This window comes from Myxine glutinosa, chromosome 7, assembly GCF_964187855.1.
Source record: "Myxine glutinosa chromosome 7, kmMyxGlut1.1, whole genome shotgun sequence".
Classification (NCBI taxonomy): Eukaryota; Metazoa; Chordata; class Myxini; order Myxiniformes; family Myxinidae; genus Myxine; species Myxine glutinosa.
In genome coordinates, this window is record NC_136267.1 from 118,920,967 (window position 1) to 118,942,403 (window position 21,437).

Below are 21,437 nucleotides of genomic sequence, written 5' to 3' on the forward strand. Positions count from 1 at the left end.
GTGGCACAGAACTTTGGGGTAACCCCGAGTGAGGCACAGTTCCGAGCGTTGCTAAAGTCGGATCTCTTGAAATTGGCCAAACATTTTAACTTGGAGGTCCGAACTAATTTGAGGAAGGCAGAGTTGCAGGCCACGGTGATACAATCTATGGTGGGATTAGGAACATGGGACGAGTTAGCCTGGGAGTGGCTACCCGAAGAACCAGAAGACGTGGAGCTCCGGAAACTGGAGTTGCAATTACGGAGCCAGGAACGGATCAAAGAAGAAGAAAGGAAAGCAGAAAAGGAAAGAGCAGAAGAAGAAAGGAAAGCAGAAAAGGAAAGAGCAGAAGAAGAAAGGAAAGCAGAAAAGGAAAGAGCAGAAGAAGAAAGGAAAGCAGAAAAGGAAAGAGCAGAAGAAGAAAGGAAAGCAGAAAAGGAAAGAAAAGAAGAAGAAAGGAAAGCAGAAGAGAGGAGAGAAGAGAAACAAGCAGAGGAAAGGAGAGTGGAACGAGAACTCCAGGAAAGGAGAGCAGAAGAAGAAAGGAAAGCAGAAAAGGAAAGAGCAGAAGAAGAAAGGAAAGCAGAGGAGAGGAGAGAAGAGAAACAAGCAGAGGAAAGGAGAGTGGAAAGAGAACTCCAGGAAAGAAGAGAAAAGGAACAAGCAGAGGAAAGGAGAGCTGCAAGGGACCTCGAAGCAGAGGAGAGAAAAGCGGAAAGGGAATTAAAGGAACGTGACATGCAGCTTCAGCAAGAAATCAAAATCAAGGAGCTGGAGTTAATGAGAGAACGGGGAGAGGCACCACCCTTGCTGACGGGGTCGACACCTAACCAGAAAACCTGGGATGTGGGCAGACATGTGAGGCTGGTTCCACCGTTCAGTGAAAAAGAAGTCGCGAAATTTTTTCCACACTTTGAGAAAGTGGCTCGACAATTAAACTGGCCGGAGGAGGCATGGACCATACTCGTGCAAAGTGTGCTGGTGGGGAAAGCTCAGGAAATTTATTCGGCGCTACCAATGGACCAATGTGCAGATTATGAGGTACTGAAGAAGCACATCCTCAAAGCCTATGAGTTGGTTCCGGAAGCTTACAGGCAAAAATTCAGGAATGCCAGGAAGAGGGAGAGTGAGACCCATGTGGAGTTTGCCAGAGTGAAAGAAAACATGTTTGATCGGTGGTGTGAGTCAAAAGGAGTCGGGAAAGACTTCGAAACATTGCGGGACTTGATCCTGGTGGAGGAATTCCAGCAGTGTGTCCACGAGGACATCAAAGTGTACCTGCAGGAAAAGAAGGTACCAAAGTTGTGGGACGCAGCCACCATGGCAGATGATTATGCCTTAACCCACCGAATAGGGGTCCACGAACCTAACTCCTCGCCTAGATCTCCGCAGGGGAGGTGGGGAACAGCAGGTGCGGAGAACGACCATACATGGCGGCGGCCTCGAGATGATTATGGGGACAACTATGATACCCCACCGGTTCGAAATCAGAGGGATGCGGGCCCAAGACAAACTTATAGTTCGGGGGGCCCGAGGCAGACCCCGAGTTTTTCCTCCGGGCCTACTTGCGCGTTTTGCAAAAAACCTGGACACTTGATGTCCAGTTGTTACCTCATGAAAAGGGACAACCCAGAGCGGAGTCCGACTATTACAACTCCGAATGCGATGGCTAGCGTAAGAAATCGCCATCAAGAGGGTTACCAACCATTTATTTCCGAGGGGTTTGTGTCACTGGATGGAGCCTCGACTAACCGGAGACCGGTTAGGATATTGAGAGACACAGGGGCCCATCAATCTTTAATGCTTGAAGGCATTTTGCCATGGTCCGAGGAGACGGCAACGGGGGATAGTGTTCGTTTACAGGGGATCGGGGGCGGTGTTAGTGCTCCCCTTCAGGTCATCCAGTTGGAGTCCGATTTGGTGTCAGGACCGGTCACCATCGGTTTACAAGCCACGTTTCCTGTAGAGGGTGTATCTGTGGTTCTCGGGAATGATTTGGCCGGGGGTCAAGTTTATGGTAACCTGAGGGTTGATAAAGAGCCCAGCAGGGAAAATAACACCACACCAGCTCGGGATGGTGACAAAAGTGCCAAGTTATTTGTAGGGGGACTGAACTTCAAAACAGAGGAAGAAGTTCTGACCTCTGTCTTCAACAGATATGGGCCGCTGGTGGAAGTGCGGTTGGTAAGAGACTGGGAAACGCAACAGTCAAGAGGGTTCGGCTTTGTCACGTTTGCCAGCACAAAAGACGCCAGAGAGGCAGAGAAGAATTGGAATGGCAAGGATTTGGAGGGTCGGACCATAACAGTAGGGAAGGCATTTCGTAGGCGTCGAGAGGTCTACAGGAGAGGACAACTGGGCGGTAGTTTTGGTGGTGGCCGCAGTCAATATTATTATGGAGGCTCCCTGAGTTACGGCCGCTCCCGAAGGAAGAATTGGCAAAGTAGTGGCCGAGAAGAAGACCGGTATTCAGGGGACTACAGGGACCAGTGGTCCCACCCTAATTATTAGGGACGTTCTGAGAAGTTGAAGCACTGAAGGCGGCGGAGCCGCCGAGCCAAGATTCCTACACGAATTAACCGTGAACGCCGTTCCTAAAGGCGTCCATGTAGTGAACTTTCCTGCACGGACTAACCGTGAACTCCACGTTCCTCAAGGCGCCCATGTAGAGAACTTTCCTGCACGGACTAACCGTGAACTCCACGTTCCTCAAGGCGCCCATGTAGAGAACTTTCCTGCACGGACTAACCGTGAACTCCGCGTTCCTAAAGGCATCCATGTAGTGAATACTCGGCTTGGCCTCCCGGAAAAGTGCTATCGAGTGGCTTAACTGGCTTTATTTTTAAGTGATAACTGTGCCCGGGGGGAACTGATAATGTGGGGGGGGTTGAGTTATCTGGTTTGTTTCTCCAAATTGGCCGGCAAAGAAAGTTTTCGCTGAGTTCAAACTTTCTTTCTTGAAGGGGGGGAGTGTTACATATTTAGGTGAATGTATGTAAATTACCATTCAGGTTGCTTATCCGTGTGTATTATATTAAGGGTTGTTGTGATGGGAGGGTCAGGAGCCCTTCGGAACCAGTGGCCGGAAACGGAAGTGGCCGGAAACGGAAGAAGAAAAGACACGAGGAGAGAAAAGGACGGTGCTGCTTCTTCCTCGCCCCGCGACGACGAGAAGGTGGAATCGACCTTACGCTGCGCGGAAAACGCGCCGTTGCGAAACGTCTGGCGAGAGGAGTTACCTGGGCGGTAAATACCTTTGGACACGTCCAGTCACTGTGAGTTCGTGCACGAAACCAAGCGTCCGGGACAGTTTGCCCCGTCTACAAAGACGCGTACGGGTCCGCACGTTGGGCCGCTCGCGTCGGAAGCCGCGCTGGGTTTTGCCCCGTCTACAAAGACGCGTACTGGTCCGCACGTTGGGCCTCGCTCGCGTCGGAAGCCGCGCGGGGTTTTTGCCCATCTACAAGGACGCGTAAGAGTCGCACTTGGGGCCTCGCGCACGTTGGACGCCGCGCTGGGTTTGCCCCGTGGCTTGGCAAGGAGGTGCGCTGCAGCCGCGGCCCCAGTCCGAGACGGCACGTTTAGAGCACGTCCGCCCGGGGCTCGTTCAACCGCCCGTGTGCGGAGAGGAGAGACATTGACCACGGAGGGAGTCAGGAGTGGGGCTCACGTGAGGAATGTATAAGATTAAGATGGCCATCTTAGAGTTTGTGTAGATGAGTTCACATGGTTGTAATATTGATTGTGCCTGGTTGTGTATTGTTGATTGCTCGGGGAAAATCTCCGTGGTTGTGTCTTTGAAAGTGTTTGGTATCCTTACCATTGGAAATATATACTTGCACATCAGTTGTCGCCTGGGTGAAATTCCTATGGATTGCGTGGCGAATGCGCCTATATAATACTATTTGCTGGCGAAGGTCCTCTCACGGTCCGGGGGTCACCGAGACCTGGTATGCACTGAGGGGACCACGTAACAATATATTATAGATATAGAATATAGATGCATGATAGATTTAGATATATTATCGATATAGAATATAGACGCATGATAGATTTAGATATATTATAGATATAGAATATAGATGCACGATAGATTTATATATATTATCGATATAGAATATAGACGCATGATAGGTTTAGATATATTATAGATATAGAATATAGATGCATGATAGATTTAGATATATTATCGATATAGAATATAGACGCATGATAGATTTAGATATATTATAGATATAGAATATAGACGCATGATAGATTTAGATATATTAATTATAGATATAGAATATAGATGCATGATAGATTTAGATATATTATCGATATAGAATATAGACGCATGATAGATTTAGATATATTATCGATATAGAATATAGACGCATGATAGATTTAGATATATTATAGATATAGAATATAGATGCATGATAGATTTAGATATATGATAGATATGGAATATAGATGTATCATGTATGATAGATTTAGATATGATATATATAGAATATAGATGTATCATGTATGATAGATTTAGATATATGATAGATAGGAGATTCACTAAAGTCGACCCGACTCGGGGAAAGTACAGAACTTCTCGACTCGAAATCGAAACTACGCAAATGAAAGAGCGCAGGCAATCATTTACTTGAGTAAACGTCGCCCAGCTGGACAACATCACCAACTCATCATGCGCTGTACTCACCGTGTATACGTTCCTCACCGCGGCCTCAAGCACCACTAGAAGCAGCACAGCCGCGGAATTCTTCATGGCGAATTCCGACAACGATCGGATCGACGAGAGGCAATGGACGCGCTGCCGGGAACCCACGACACTTCCTCGTTATCAAATTTATTTTTACAACTCGGCCTTCTCACTCGACGTTACAACGACACAAGTAACTACGTGACCACGATCATCGTTATTCGTTACGGTGTTCTTCAGGAAGAAGAGCATGACGAGCGCCAGACGAGTCCGCGCCGCAACCAAGACACGCGGAACTGGACCCAGACGGCGCTTCTTCCTCTTCACCGAATCGAACTTTTCCTTTGCGTTGCGTTGCGTATCAAGTGTCAAGGACTCATTGATAAAGAGCGTGGTTTTTGTTTGTTTGAAAGAAAAAATACCTTCATAAAGTCATCAAATGAAGGTAAACTCCGCCCTCTTGGAAATTGTCCCCACCTACGCAAATGGACTTTTTCTCACCCGGTCTCAAAACATCAAAGTGAACCCGACGTCCAACGTCAATGATTTCATACATTTTACAGCAATCGAAATGCGAATTCTGCTTATTATGATCTGCTTTTGCAGGAATCCGTATGGGACAGATATATATATATATATATACCTACATGGACTTTGATCAGTCTCGAAATCGTCGTAAACACAATGATCAACTTAAACACGTCGTGGGGAGGAGTTCAAAAAGTGTGGATATAGTTTCACACGTGGGCTGTTCAAAATGTTATTGGGATTCAAGAAACCCCTTATATTCGTCAATATACAGGTTCCCGAAACCTGTATATTATCAGTAAGGATTTTTTACATGTATTTATTTGTACGTTGATGATTAAAAGTTATTTAATGTACAAGTTTCTTATATTGTTGTTTTGATCCGAGAACATTTTGAACATCCCACAAATGTTTCAGAAAAACTCACCTGGAATCCATACAGCCCAATGCTCCATTTGTATCAGAGGCTGCAATGAGAGCATATCGATGAGATTTAAACAAGCGTCTACCTGAGGAACAGGTACAGCCTTGAAGGCTTTGAGACTCGAGTACATTGGACGAGGTTCATTCAAAATTCTGATCTTCGGAAGAGTCTCAGTTGGGAGTGGAATGGACAAACTATCTGGAAGGAAGCATATTCTTCCACAATAACATTCTTTTCTGTCATTGAAATAGGTATTCAATTATGATACACACCTGGAGGGTTGTACAAGTGGAAGACCAGGAATTGCAGAAATATAGGATCGTAATAAAGCAAAGGTTACGATATGGATCTACAATACCTCCAAAGGTGTTTCCATCTAAATCACTGAACTATCTATCTTCATCACAAAGGTGCTGTCAGAATTTGTTCATCCTTACCCTAAAATTTCCTGCATCCCCCACTTCTCCTCCTACCGGCCAAAAATAATTACATTTAAACCTCTGGGAATGTTCCTGCACCGGCCTCACTGTTACTTTCTCAACACCAACTTCGCCCCTCCGACCATTTCCAGTGATTTGAAATAATCACCCCGTCCACGCGAAGCGAAAAGTGGGATTAAGCGATTTGGTTCACTTTTGTCTCTGTCATCAGTTTATGATCAAGGAACAACTTCTTTGAATATTGAATGTTGTACTTTGAACACGAATCGGAAACCAAACCTGCCGTTTAACAGTACTTTGGCTCTGAATTCATCCCGATCGCACATGCACAGAGGAGTGAGATGTTTTCACTCTGTCTGTCTGGCAGTCAAACAAGATTGAAAATCATTCCCAACTAGAAACTAGCTGTTTTTAAGGACGTCATAAAGGACACAAAGAGCAACCGTATTAGATAAGGTGGTGTAATCGCCACTGCGTCAATGGCGTTAAACTTCCGCAATTAAAATTTTATATGACCTCTGAAATCTTAATTTTATTATATACTTTTTATTTTATTATATTATTTTCTATTATTGCTTCCAAAACCCCCAGTTTTGCAGTACTTGGACATGTTAAAATAAGGTGGTGTATAAAACGACCAGAATTTATTCTATCTTCTTCTTCAACAGCCACCATTATCCCATCTTTCTTGTGGGGTTGGCCGGGGGAAGCTTGGCCGAGTCTTCACGAACCGGCTGGGCAGGCCTGACATTCGACTGGTTAGGGTAGGAATTTGACATTGATGCTCACCGACTCTTCACGAAGGACACCATGGGATCTTCAACATCCACCAATGAACGCTGCCAGACGGGATGCCCGTTTAACGTCCATCCGAGGGCAGCACATACATTTAAGAATCACCCGGCCGGTGAAACACCAGGTTGACAGTTTATAGCCGTTTCGGGATTCAAACCCAGGCTAGGCAGTTTATAAGCGAGTGCGCGTACCTTTGGGCCATTCTGTCAGCCCTGGAATTTACTTTATATGACCTTTAAAATCATTATTTTATTTCAATTGAATTATATACCTGAACACTGTGTGGGGTAAGATGTTACATGGACTCTCTTTAGTTATAAAATTACGTTTGTAGTAATAAAGCACATGAAACTAGAATGGCACTCGGTAGACAGCATACTTCCGCCAGGCTGAACAGTTTATGTTTGGTATCCCACTGATAGGACAGATCTGGATTCACACCTCAACCAAATCTAATCGGCTTCTTCTTGTCACCTACCCAAAGAATCCACCTTGCTTCATCCAAATCCGTCCATAACTTTTTGATTATCGTGCTATGTATCGTTTTTGGTCCAATCTTTCATTGGTGAAGAATCACGAAAAATTGTCGTATCCGGATCCGGATCTTCATCAAAATCAAATCGTCCTCATCAGACGCCCAACCTGTCGACCTGATTTTGTCTGAATCCATCCTCACCTTTTTGAGATATCCTGCTTACAGAAAGATAAACAAGAGTGAAAATATAACCAAGAAAAAAAAAATAACCTGGCAGAGTTAATTATCAATATTCATGGGGATCCAACGTCCGCCACTGGTAATTCCCTGCTTGTCGTTAAAGGCGGCAAAAAGGGTTGGCGTCAGGAAGGGCATCCGGCCGTAAAACATTGCTTCAAAAAGGGGACCGAAAAACAACAACTACCACGGTTCCCGAAAAAGGCCAACCCCCGCTTGCGGGGAAAAATGGCCTCTAAAGGTGTTTTTTTTTTTTTTTTAATGGGGATCCAGGGGGGTAATGTGCATGCGTGGTGTGTGTGTGTGTGTGTGTGTGTGTGTGTGTGTGTGTGTGTGTGTGTGTGTAATCACAAAGGAATGCACGGAAATATACTCGAGTCATGTTCCACAATATTTTTTATTTCTTACAAAACTGCGATACTCCATCTTAGTTATTTTCCAACCATGTCAATGTTTTGCAGATCTTTCCAACAAGTTAAATAACGTTGCAATAAGCTAACCTTGAGCAGCTCAATGGTAGAGTATATAGAATCTTGTTACAGTGCTCTCATTGGTGTGGGTTTGATTCCCACAGCCACTCAATGGAAAATTTCACCACTCGTGTAATCGAGTGGCTACTCCTTAAAAGGGGAACCCAAACGCAATTTTTTCCCCCCCAACTACCATTGAAAATCATTAATCATGGTCTAATTTGAAGGGTCGTGTTTTTTATTTTGTTGCCAATCAGAAAGTGTTGAAAATAGCGCTTGAATGTCGATTTTGACAATGACATCACATAATGATCTCATCTTGATCCAAATGGCAGTCTTACGTAGAGAAACATTGCATGTCGAGCTCCGGTTCCAATACCGATTCCACCATCAGAAGCAACTCTAGTTTTTCAGTATGTTGAAACTGATCAGTGGGAGTATGAAGAAACTATTGAGAACAAAATTAGTGATGGAAACACCTTTGGAGGTATTGTAAATCCATATCGTAACCTTGTACAAGCGATTCAGATGAAGATGGCGGTGTTGGCCGTGCCGATGAAAATGCCGGTAGGATGTTCACAACAGATTGCTAAGTTTGTTTTTCCGTTCAATTGAAAGTTTATCAAGGATTTTGTATCAATTGATAAATAAAATCAGTTATATTTAACTCCAGAATAAACACAGCACAGACATGATGCAAAACAGATTCAGGCACAAGGTTGATGGGGGATTGTGGAGGGGGTTAGGGGTAGAGTGTGGGATGGTGGTGGTTGATGGGGGATGAGTGGAGGGCTGAGGGGCATGTGGGGTGGTGGAGGATAACCGCCTTGTTCATCAGGCCTACGCTTTGGCATACTCCTGAGATCACATGCAATTCCGTTCGAGTCGTAAAAGCATATACAGTATAATATTTCACAAAACACGGAACATATTGGGATGGTGGGTGGTGGTATTGTGCAGGGTGATGGTTGACGGGGGATTGTCGGAGGATGGTGGAAGGGTGGAGGGTGTGAGGTGGTCGTGGATATTGTGACTGTTGATGGTGGATCATGGGAGGATGGTGGAGGAGGGCAGGGGGGTAGTTGGTCGTCGGTATTGTTAGCTAGCGGTTTTGAGCTCTTCAGATGCGAAGGGCAAGGTGGTGGCGATGTTAGATAGCACATCTAGTGAGGTGAGATCGGTCAACACAGGTGTTCGATTCACCGCTCAAATCGCCCGTGTCCATATGCTGGTAGCTCGACACAAATACGGTTTTACGGTTTAGAGCGAAAGTTGTTTTGTGTCTGTGCTGCGTCGATGTCTCGACCCAGTGGAGCAGGGAATGGGGGGTGGTGTCTAGGTGAGATCGGTCGCTGGCGCCAAACACAGGTGTTCCATTCACCACTCAAATAGCCCGTGTCCATATGCTGGTAGCTCAGCAGAGATGGTGTTACAGTTTCGTGCGATGGCTGTTTTTCCCGCTTAATTGTGGAGATGGCATCCTCTCTCAATCGTGGTGGGCAACCACAAGATCTGGCCAACCCTGTTGTTTCATAACATTTCTCTGTAGAATGTTCCGAACACAAAATCGAACATATTTAAGACCCGATCCACACTCGGGTATTTCAGCCAAACGTTGTCCAATTTGTGGCAACCCTCGGATCTTTCGGCCAATGGTGTGGAATGAAACCGTCTCGGTTTGTATTACTACAACGACCAAGGACGCATCGACGAGGCATATCTGTAGAATTTCGGAAATCAATTAGCGTTTGAGTTAAATTGTACCGCGATGTAACCCGTAAACAATACGGAAGTGGCGGTCAGCTTCATGGTGTGATGTCACAGATATTCATGAAGAAGAAGATTTCGACTTGTAATCACAAAATTACCCACTTTATAAATCGGAAAACAGAAAAAGACATCATATCTATTTTATAGGCAATCAAGGGAAAGATTAGGGTCGAGGTGGTCTGAGCGTTTGGGTTCCTCTTTGAAGATCAAAAGCATAGAAACGTTCACGACTTGTCTTCAGCACCCCATGGTCTGTCATTGGGTTTCTGAGACTCGATCATCATAACTCTAGGTTGGGTGGCTGTAATCAAAGTAAAAATGGAACCTGTTATTTAAGAAAATTCTAAAAACTTTGTACAACCTCATATGGCTACACACGCTGGAAATATTTGAAACACTCGGGAGAAAACTCAAACTTTGTGAAATTCAAAGGATTTTGAAACTCTGTGATCTTCGGCTGAGGAGCATGGAATGGAGCATGTGGGCGCAGGGGTGTCTCATTCACCTCTACTTGTGATAGAAAGCTGTATAAAAATGGGGAGAGGGAGGATGCAAACACCTTAAGAACTATTCAACAGGTTAACCTCACTCTATAGTCACAATTTCGACAAAAACAAAAACAGCATTTGATTTGATGCATTACTGAGCTCTTGGTGCAGAATAAAAATCTAAAATGTTTGACATTTACACAGTTGCTGAGAATTCAGTGAGCAAACTTCTTGGAAATGGACAATCTACATCTCATTCAACAAACTCCATACCTTTCTTGCCTCTCTTAAACCCTTTTTTGCCTTTCTTTTGAACTTTCTTCCGTTTCTTCGGTTGCAACATGTCCTGAAATCAAAATAAGTTGCAATAACCATTGAGAGAGGTTTCTCAAACAAGGAAATAAAAACTAGTTTAAAATATTTCCAGCAAAGAAAATTACCATGAAAATCAGAACAAAAATGTACAAATCAAGATAAAATAATACACATTTTTACGATTTGTTTGCAGTGTGTATTTTACCGTATCGATGTTCAGAGCTTCCCCTGTCAAGGCCGAAATATCCCTGAAGTGAGTTAGAGAGGCGAGCTGCTCAGTCATAGCAAGTGAGCGCTGACGGACCCGCTCATGCTTGGGGACAGGGAGGCGGATCATCATATTCTCTTCAAACTCCCTCCTGTTGGGAAAAAAAACATTCCACACTGGTTTATATAAACATTCTTAAAAGTACTCATTCACTTTTTTAGAGAGAGAGAAAGAGAGAGAGAGAAAGAGGAGGAGAGAGAGAGAGGAGGAGAGAGAAAGAGGAGGAGAGAGAAAGAGGAGGAGAGAGAAAGAGGAGGAGAGAGAAAGAGGAGGAGAGAGAAAGAGGAGGAGAGAGAAAGAGGAGAGAGAAAGAGGAGAGCGAAAGAGGAGAGAGAAAAAGGAGAGAGAGAAAGAGGAGAGAGAAAGAGGAGAGAGAAAGAGGAGAGAGAAAGAGGAGAGAGAAAGAGGAGAGAGAAAGAGGAGAGAGAGAAAGAGGAGAGAGAAAGAGGAGAGAGAAAGAGGAGAGAGAGAGAAAGAGGAGAGAGAAAGAGGAGAGAGAAAGAGGAGAGAGAAAGAGGAGAGAGAAAGAGAGAGAAAGAGGAGAGAGAAAGAGGAGAGAGAGAAAGAGAGAGAAAGAGGAGAGAGAAAGAGGAGAGAGAGAAAGAGGAGAGAGAAAGAGGAGAGAGAGAAAGAGGAGAGAGAAAGAGGAGAGAGAAAGAGGAGAGAGAAAGAGGAGAGAGAAAGAGGAGAGAGAGAAAGAGGAGAGAGAGAAAGAGAGAGAAAGAGGAGAGAGAAAGAGGAGAGAGAGAAATAGAGAGAAAGAGGAGAGAGAAAGGGGAGAGAGAAAGAGGAGAGAGAAAGAGGAGAGAGAGAAAGAGGAGAGAGAAAGAGGAGAGAGAGAAAGAGGAGAGAGAGAAAGAGAGAGAAAGAGGAGAGAGAAAGAGGAGAGAGAGAAAGAGAGAGAAAGAGGAGAGAGAAAGAGGAGAGAGAGAAAGAGGAGAGAGAAAGGGGAGAGAGAAAGAGGAGAGAGAGAAAGAGGAGAGAGAAAGAGGAGAGAGAAAGAGGAGAGAGAGAAAGAGGAGAGAGAAAGAGGAGAGAGAAAGAGAGAGAAAGAGGAGAGAGAAAGAGGAGAGAGAAAGAGGAGAGAGAAAGAGGAGAGAGAAAGAGGAGAGAGAAAGAGGAGAGAGAAAGAGGAGAGAGAAAGAGGAGGAGAGAGAAAGAGCAGGAGAGAGAAAGAGGAGAGAGAAAGAGGAGAGAAAAAAGGGGGAGGGAAGAACAGAGAGAGAGAGGAGAGAGAAAGAGGAGGAGAGAGACAGAGGAGGAGAGAGACAGAGGAGGAGAGAGAAAGAGGAGAGAGAGATAAAGAGGAGAGAGAGAGAGAGAAGAGAGAGAAAGAGGAGAGAGAAGAGAGAGAGAGAGAAAGAGGAGAGAGAAAGAGGAGAGAGAAAGAGGAGAGAGAGAGAGAGAAAGAGGAGAGAGAGAGAGAAAGAGGAGAGAGAAAGAGGAGAGAGGAGGAGATAGACAGAGGAGGAGAGAGACAGAGGAGAGAGAAAGAGGAGAGAGAGAGAGAGAAAGAGGAGAGAGAAAGAGGAGGAGAGAGAAAGAGGAGAGAGACAGAGGAGGAGAGAGAAAGAGGAGAGAGACAGAGGAGGAGAGAGAAAGAGGAGAGAGACAGAGGAGGAGAGAGAAAGAGGAGAGAGAGAGAAAGAGGAGAGAGAGAGAAAGAGGAGAGAGAAAGAGGAGAGAGAGAGAGAAAGAGGAGAGAGAGAGAAAGAGGAGAGGCTATAGAAAGAGGAGAGAGAGAGAGAGAAAGAGGAGAGAGAAAGAGGAGAGAGAAAGAGGAGAGAGGAAGAGGAGAGAGAAAGAGGAGAGAAAAAGAGGAGAGAGAGAGAGAAAGAGGAGAGAGAAAGAGGAGGAGAGAGAAAGAGGAGAGAGAGAGAAAGAGGAGAGAGAGAGAAAGAGAGAAAGCGGAGAGAGACAGAGAAGAGAGAAAGAGGAGAGAGAAAGAGGAGGAGGAGAGAGAAAGAGGAGGAGGAGAGAGAAAGAGGAGGAGGAGAGAAAGAGGAGAGAGAGAGAGAAAGAGGAGAGAGAAAGAGGAGAGAGAAAGAGGAGAGAGAAGAGGAGAGAGAAAGAGGAGAGAGAAAGAGGAGAGAGAAAGAGGAGAGAGAAAGAGGAGAGAGAAAGAGGAGAGAGAAAGAGGAGAGAAAGAGGAGAGAGAAAGAGGAGAGAGAAAGAGGAGAGAGAGAGAGAAAGAGGAGGAGAGAGAAAGAGGAGGAGAGAGAGAGAGAAGAGGAGAGAGAAAGAGGAGAGAGAAAGAGGAGAGAGAAAGAGGAGAGAGAAAGAGGAGAGAGAAAGAGCAGGAGAGAGAAAGAGGAGAGAGAAAGAGCAGGAGAGAGAAAGAGGAGAGAGAAAGAGGAGAGAGAAAGAGGAGAGAGAAAGAGAGAGAGAGAAGAGGAGAGAGAAAGAGGAGAGAGAGAAAGAGAGAGAAAGAGGAGAGAGAAAGAGGAGAGAGAGAAAGAGGAGAGAGAAAGGGGAGAGAGAAAGAGGAGAGAGAGAAAGAGGAGAGAGAAAGAGGAGAGAGAAAGAGGAGAGAAAGAGGAGAGAGAAAGAGGAGAGAGAAAGAGAGAGAAAGAGGAGAGAGAAAGAGGAGAGAGAAAGAGGAGAGAGAAAGAGGAGAGAGAAAGAGGAGAGAGAAAGAGGAGAGAGAAAGAGGAGGAGAGAGAAAGAGCAGGAGAGAGAAAGAGGAGAGAGAAAGAGGAGAGAAAAAAGGGGGAGGGAAGAACAGAGAGAGAGAGGAGAGAGAAAGAGGAGGAGAGAGACAGAGGAGGAGAGAGACAGAGGAGGAGAGAGAAAGAGGAGAGAGAGATAAAGAGGAGAGAGAGAGAGAGAAGAGAGAGAAAGAGGAGAGAGAAGAGAGAGAGAGAGAAAGAGGAGAGAGAAAGAGGAGAGAGAAAGAGGAGAGAGAGAGAGAGAGAAAGAGGAGAGAGAGAGAGAAAGAGGAGAGAGAAAGAGGAGAGAGGAGGAGATAGACAGAGGAGGAGAGAGACAGAGGAGAGAGAAAGAGGAGAGAGAGAGAGAGAAAGAGGAGAGAGAAAGAGGAGGAGAGAGAAAGAGGAGAGAGACAGAGGAGGAGAGAGAAAGAGGAGAGAGACAGAGGAGGAGAGAGAAAGAGGAGAGAGACAGAGGAGGAGAGAGAAAGAGGAGAGAGAGAGAAAGAGGAGAGAGAGAGAAAGAGGAGAGAGAAAGAGGAGAGAGAGAGAGAAAGAGGAGAGAGAGAGAGAAAGAGGAGAGAGAGAGAGAAAGAGGAGAGAGAGAGAGAAAGAGGAGAGGCTATAGAAAGAGGAGAGAGAGAGAGAAAGAGGAGAGAGGAAGAGGAGAGAGAAAGAGGAGAGAAGAGGAGGAGAGAGAAAGAGGAGAGAGAGAGAGAAAGAGGAGAGAGAAAGAGGAGGAGAGAGAAAGAGGAGAGAGAGAGAAAGAGGAGAGAGAGAGAAAGAGAGAAAGCGGAGAGAGACAGAGAAGAGAGAAAGAGGAGAGAGAAAGAGGAGGAGGAGAGAGAAAGAGGAGGAGGAGAGAAAGAGGAGGAGAGAGAAAGAGGAGGAGAGAGAAAGAGGAGAGAGAGAGAGAAAGAGGAGAGAGAAAGAGGAGAGAGAAAGAGGAGAGAGAAAGAGGAGAGAGAAAGAGGAGAGAGAAAGAGGAGAGAGAAAGAGGACGAGAGAGAAAGAGCAGGAGAGAGAAAGAGGAGAGAGAAAGAGGAGAGAGAAAGAGGAGAGAGAAAGAGGAGAGAGAAAGAGGACGAGAGAGAAAGAGCAGGAGAGAGAAAGAGGAGAGAGAAAGAGGAGAGAAAAAAGGGGGAGGGAAGAACAGAGAGAGAGAGGGAGAGACAACAGGGGGTGGCAGGGAAATAGACAAGGGGGGGGGAGGCAAACAAATACAGGGGGGGGGGGAGGCAAACAAATACAGGGGGGGGGGGGGTTGGGAGAGATGACAGGGGGTGGGAGAGGAAAGAGAGACAAAGGGGGGGGGGGGGAGGCAAACAAATATGGGGTGGGGGCGAGGGGGGAGACAAGAAGAGGTGGAGAGGGGGAGAGACAGGAGGGGGTCAGAGGAAAGGCAGGTGTAGAGCAAAAAGAGACATGAGAGGAGTGGGAGAAAGAGAAATTGGGGTGGGGAGGAGAGGAAAGGGGAGAGACTGGTTGAAGGTGGGGGCGGGGGGGGGGGGGAATGGAAGGGGGAGGGAAAGGAAAGAGATTAGAAAGGGGAGGGGACCAAAAGAGACGGGAAGGGGGTGGAGGTAAGAGGAAGGGCTAGAATGGAAATATAGACAGGAAGGAAAGAGGAAAATTGGAGGAGAAGAGGAGAGAGAGAGAGAGAGAGGTGGAAAGGGGCAGTTGAGAGGAGAGAGAGGGGAGTATGGGAGGTGAGAAGGGAATGGGTAGAGTGAAATATTGAGGGGAGGGAGGGCAGAGGGAGATTTACATTTTCCATGATGTCAGAAATTCCAGACAGCGAGATTTAAGAAAGATGTTCAAAGTCTAATGAGAGCATGACTAAAGTAAAATCACAGAAATCTTTGCTAAAATCTGAAAGACAAGCCCCGACCAGGGCACACAGAAAAGGACAGAGGACAATATATATTTTTGTAAAGCCAAATGGACAAAGGACCAAATGGACAAATCAGTGGACTTATAGTTTTTGGCAGGACGACGAGAGGTGGGAACCTTCTTGTCCACTTCATTTCCCAGAACCTATGGTTGCTTTTCCGGCTTTGAGTTTGTTCTCAAGCAGCAGGGGTGTACCAACACTCGCTGCCAATTTCCCAATGCCCAACACCAATAATAGCCATGTACCAAATTATTTGCTTTTTGTGTTAAAGTTACTGTGATTACAAAATTGTGGGGATCACAAACCTGTTGTTTTTAAACATGAAATGCATGAATTTTAAGACTGGATTACATCTCAGGAGGATACAAGATACTTATATTAGGGTACATAACATTGGACAATGTTTGTCCCATTAGAATGCCTGGCATAATTCAACAGCCTCCCCCCCTCAGCCCCCCCCCCCTCCACCACACTGCAACCCAAAACTGGAAGATAGGATATTGAATTTCTGCAATCAAATGTGATAGGAAATACAAGTGTAGCAAGGCAACTTACAGCAAGAGGGCATTTTGGACACAATCGTAAATGCCATTTCAGTACTGACCGCCTGCGATCGAATATACAAGCGTGCGTTTTAACTTTACATTCCCGTAAAGGCTTCTTTGTCCTCATGGTCACTTTCTCTACATTTCAAATACATGCTCAATGATTTGTGCAACATCCTGTGAAATTCACCAGCCTGATTCCACATGCTGCCCTGTCTTCTAGCAACCAATGAAATTGGTTTAAAATACCTTTAGTCGGTGTAGTATACGGCTTCATTCTAGGTGAGCGCCCAGGGGTATTGCCCCTATTTTTATGTACTAGGACGTGCCCGTACGTGGGTGCCCGTTCCTTGCCAAAAAAAAAAAAAAAAATGTCTTCGCCCATGCATGCATGGGCGTGCCCGTAAGTGCGTGATGTGACCGTACAATGAATGTATCGTCCCGACGCCGCAGCTCGGATGGCGCTGCAGTTAATAGGGCCTGTATCGGCAGAGTTATTATAAACGTGTACTACAATCGATCGTACCTTACAGCGTCAGCTCGCCACGTTCAGCATCAGTACGTCGTCACTATGACTATCCATAAGTCCGGAAGTGACGTCCTCATTTGACTGTCCGGAAGGTCGCATATCGCAGTTACGATGAATCGCAAATTAGTTTTAATTAGTTTTAAAACATAGTTTAACGCCAACATAGCGCCAACATGAAATAAATGAATACGCTCTCAAATGTGCCGTCCGAGGCAGAGTCTGTTCGCCACGTTCGGCACACGTGATAGCTCGCTGCTCTCTGATTGGTTGAATCGTTTTTTGGACATAGCTCGGTAACTACTTCTCCGATTAATATGAAACCGTGAAAAGGCACATCCTCGGGTCCCCAGCAATATATCTGGCAAGTTTCAAGTATATCGGACCCGTGGTTGTCGAGAAACAGCGGTCACAGACAAACAAACACACAGACACACACACACACACACACACACAGAGATTACTGGAATTATAGATAGATACATCTTTGGGGTTAAAAAAAAAAATGTTTACACATGTACACGATCAATGATCGGACCGTGTACACATTTAGCAAGATAGACAGATACACGACATAGCCAAAAGTATGTGGACACCCTTTCTAATTAGTGGATTCGGCTGTTTCAGCCATACCCATTGCTGACAGATATATATAATCAAACACACAGCCATGCAATCTCCATAGACAAACATTAGCAGCAGAATGGGATGTACTGAAGAGCTGAGTGACTTTCAACATGGCACCGTCACAGGATGCCACCTTTCCAACAAGTCAGTTCATCAAATTTCTGCCCTGCTAGAGCTGCCACGGTCAACTGTAAGTGCTATTATTGTGAAGTGGAAACGTCTAGGAGCAACAACAGCTCAGCCGCGAAATGGTAAGTCACACAATCTCACAAAACTGGACCGCTGAGTGCCGAAGCATGTAAAAATCGTCTGTCCTCGGTTGCAACACTCACTAACGAGTTTCAAACTGCCTCTGGCAGCAACATCAGCACAACAACTGTTCATTGGGAGCTTCATGAAATGGGTTTCCATTGTCGAGCAGCCGCACACAAGCCTAAGATCACCATGTGCAATGCCAATGAGTGGTATAAAGCTCGCCGCCATTGGACTCTGGAAACACGTTCTCTGGAGTGATGAATCACGCTTCATCATCTGGCAGTCTGACGGACGAATCTGGGTTTGATGGATGCCAGGAGAACGCTACCTGCCGGAATGCATAGTGCCAACTGTAACGTTTGGTGGAGGAGGAATAATGGTCTGGGCTGTTTTTCATGGGTCGGGCTGGGCCCCTTAGTTAGGCTTTGGGGAAGGCCCTTTCCTGTTTCAGCATGACAATACCCCCATGTACAAAGCGAAGTCCATACAGAAATGGTTTGTCGACATGGGTGTGGAAGAACTTGACTGGCCTGCACAGAGCCCTGACCTCAACCCCATCAAACACCTTTGGGATGAATTGGAACGCCGACTGCGAGCCAGGCCTAATCACCCAACATCAGTGCCCGACCTCACTAATACTCTTGTGGCTGAATGGAAGCAAATCTCCACAGCAATGTTCCAACATCTAATAGAAAGTCTTCCCAGAAGAGTGGAGGCTGTTATAACAGCAAAGGGGGGACCAACTCCATATCAATGCCCATGATTTTGGAATGAGATGTTCAACGAGCGCATATGGGTGTGATGTTCGGGTGTCCACATACTTTCGGCCATGTAGTGTATATACAGGCTTATTATTTGATTATTAGGGTATTTGACAACCACTTTCATGCAAATTAAGGCTAAATTGTGTCAATGAAGATATGAAAAAAATTCAAACTCCATTCCCCATGGCTAGTCAATCATATATTTGAAATTTTACATCATTCTGTGAAGCGGTTCCAGAGAAGATTTTTAAAATGCCTTTATTTTCAATCCAATATGGCCACCAGACCATGTGACCAATGACGTCGTTGAAATTTAGTTCTTCAATATTTATATGAGGTTTCAGATTTTTCTGGCTAGTATTTTAATTCAACTAATTATGGCTGGAATAACACTCCTCTGATGACGTCATTGTTATCACCCCATATATGCCATGGGGAGTTTATGACACATGCCAAATTTTAATATTTTTGCATTGAACAGTTTCTGAGAAGATGATGTCCAATTTTTTTTCCCTTTAATCCAATATCTATACCATACCATGTGACCTATGAGATCAGAGTTGTCAATAAAATATTTTCCATGGAGAAAGTTATCAACAGTTATCCAATCTTTAAAGTTTTGCACCAATCAGACAAGTGGTTGCAGTGAAAGTGACCAAGATATAATCTTGAAAAAACTACTTCAAAATATTGCAAACTTATAAGTTTTGAGGCGATCTGGGACCCGGCAGATTTTTTTTTTGCCAAAATTACCGAGCCGGATCTGAACCGAGCTTTTGCTCCAGAGATCCAGCACTATTCCTAAGCCTGGTGTTGGCTTTGCGGTTAGGGTGCCAGCTTGGGATCCGAGGATCCTGGGTTCGAATCCCAGTCGATCACTGAATTAACGCCTGGGGGGTTGACTCAGCCCTGTCATCCTTCCGAGGTCGGCAAATTGAGTACCAGTTCACTGGTAATTCCCTGTGTGTCACATTCATGTACAATAGCAGGAAGCCTTGCGAATAATTGACAATATTTGGCAATAATCAATACCATGATTGGTGGTTGATAAATGCTTTTGTTTTGGTTTTTTTATGTAACGTACGAGGTAAAGTAAAGTGACCCACTCGCATATTCACCTCCGCCACCAAAGGTTATGTTTTCACCCCTGTCCGTCCGTTTGTGAACAAAATATCTCAAAAGGTTGTGGACGGATTTGGACAAAATTTGGCAGAGATGTAGGCGTATGTGACAAAGGCGAAATGATTAGATTTTGGTGAAGATCTGGATTCGGATCCGGCTCCTAGAATTTTTAAAGTGATTCTTCACCATTGGGAGATAAGGCCAAAAACGATACATAGCAGGATATCTCAAAAAGTTGTGGACGGATTTGGATGAAACTTGTTGGACAGGTTGTGTGTGTGACAAGGAAGGATCTATTCAATTTTGGTGAAGATCCGGATCCAGATCCAGCTAGTAGAATTTTTTTAATTATTCTTCACCATTGAGTGATATGGCCAACCAGGCGGAGGTATGCTCTCTACTGAGTGTCGTTCTAGTATAAATATGTAGTGACAACATAGTAAATATCCTTCATAGAATCAGAAACGATCTCCACTCCTGGCATGCTTGGACTGGGATATTAAGTGTGTTACTTCAGTGTAACACAACTTGCATTGCACGTTTAGAACTCCCAAAACCTTTTTCCCAGATGCATTTCCTCAGATGATTTCAATGCCTCACTTAATCCATGTCTCCGGTACCCTCTCAATGATGATCACACAGTATTGTGCACATTTATGTCAAATCGGATACGAGCAGGGAGTCGGCCAAGCAGCGAGTGCTGTGTGTCCCCTAAACTCGAAAGGATGTTTTCTTTCCTGCAACAATGATTGTCAACCATCTCCATAGCAACAATATCCTGATGCTCAGCAATATCTCAACTCTCAACAAGAGCGTGTTCCACAGACTGTAGTCATTGCAATCATGTCCTCACCAGACTACACACCTGCTCTTCACATCGTGTCTGCTACAACTTGTTCTCAAATAATGCACCAATTGTATATGGTTTGGGTCACATGGATGTGACACAATTTGTTTAATGTATATAAATCAGTGTGCATACATCCTAAATATTTTACTTGTCCCGGGTACCCTTTCAGTATCACAAAACGTGGTGTTTACAATGCCACCATTTGAAATTAAAGGCCGACCAAAGTTGATATAATGTACTCAGTTCAAATTATCCAGTTATATTAATCATGACTGAAGCAGAAAACAGACAATGACAAAGTAAGCTAAGAGAAGTCAAAGAGAATCTGAAGCATTTTTGCATTCACGAAGCAGAAAGTAGATTCCTGAGCTAATCTAACTTGCTGATAAAATGAAAAATAGCACCGCAACGCGGGCGTAACCCCTCAGCCCATGCATGGTGGAAACCAATTTCAAGATGGCTGCCATGGCGGCCATATTGAAAATCGCAGCACGCCCATTTTCGAAAGGAACCTTCCTCTACTCAACCCAACACACACTGCAAAAATGGATTTAATCGGACAAGCCGTTCTGCTTGAAATTGACGGAAACCAATTTCAAGATAGCTGCCGTGGTGGCCATATTGTTAATCGCAGCGTGCCCATGAACCTTCCTCTACTCAACCCCAACACACACTGCAAAAATGGATTTAATCGGACAAGCCATTCTGCTCAAAATTGACGGAAACCAATTTCAAGATGGCTGCCGTGGCGGCCATATTGAAAATCGCAGCATGCCCATTTTCGAAAGGCACCTTCCTCTACTCAAACCCAACACACACTGCAAAAATGGATTTAATCGGACAAGCCGTTCTGCTCAAAATTGACGGAAACCAATTTCAAGATAGCTGCCGTGGTGGCCATATTGTTAATCGCAGCGTGCCCATGAACCTTCCTCTACTCAACCCCAACACACACTGCAAAAATGGATTTAATCGGACAAGCCATTCTGCTCAAAATTGACGGAAATCAATTTCAAGATGGCTGCCGTGGCGGCCATATTGAAAATCGCAGCGCGCCCATTTTCGAAAGGAACCTTCCTCTACTCAAACCCAACACACACTGCAAAAATGGATTTAATCGGACAAGCCGTTCTGCTCAAAATTGACGGAAACCAATTTCAAGATGGCTGCCGTGGCGGCCATATTGAAAATCGCAGCGCGCCCATTTTTGAAAGGCACCTTCCTCTACCCAACCCCAACACACTGCAAACATGGATTTAATCGGACAAGCCGTTCTGCTCAAAATTCACGGAAACCAATTTCAAGATGGCTACTGTGGTGGCCA

General features: G+C 45.1%; 2 protein-coding genes across 2 annotated transcripts in view; both read right to left on the reverse strand.

Moving 5' to 3' along the window:
• The window catches only part of LOC137431505 (uncharacterized), a 43,535-nt gene extending 38,525 nt beyond the window's left edge, over nucleotides 1-5,010 (reverse strand). Inside the window, exon 1 of the mRNA XM_068122879.2 lies at nucleotides 4,673-5,010. Within this exon, the coding sequence (XP_067978980.2) occupies nucleotides 4,673-4,738 (66 nt within the window). The 5' untranslated portion in view covers nucleotides 4,739-5,010. The remainder of the gene's footprint in view (nucleotides 1-4,672) is intronic.
• A 2,939-nt stretch (nucleotides 5,011-7,949) lies between these two features.
• The window catches only part of NGDN (neuroguidin), a 53,802-nt gene continuing 40,314 nt past the window's right edge, over nucleotides 7,950-21,437 (reverse strand). The window contains exons 9-11 of the mRNA XM_068122878.2: nucleotides 10,820-10,973; nucleotides 10,573-10,645; nucleotides 7,950-10,335 (exon numbers count right to left, since the gene is read on the reverse strand). Of these exons, the coding sequence (XP_067978979.1) occupies nucleotides 10,319-10,335; nucleotides 10,573-10,645; nucleotides 10,820-10,973 (244 nt within the window). The 3' untranslated portion in view covers nucleotides 7,950-10,318. The remainder of the gene's footprint in view (nucleotides 10,336-10,572; nucleotides 10,646-10,819; nucleotides 10,974-21,437) is intronic.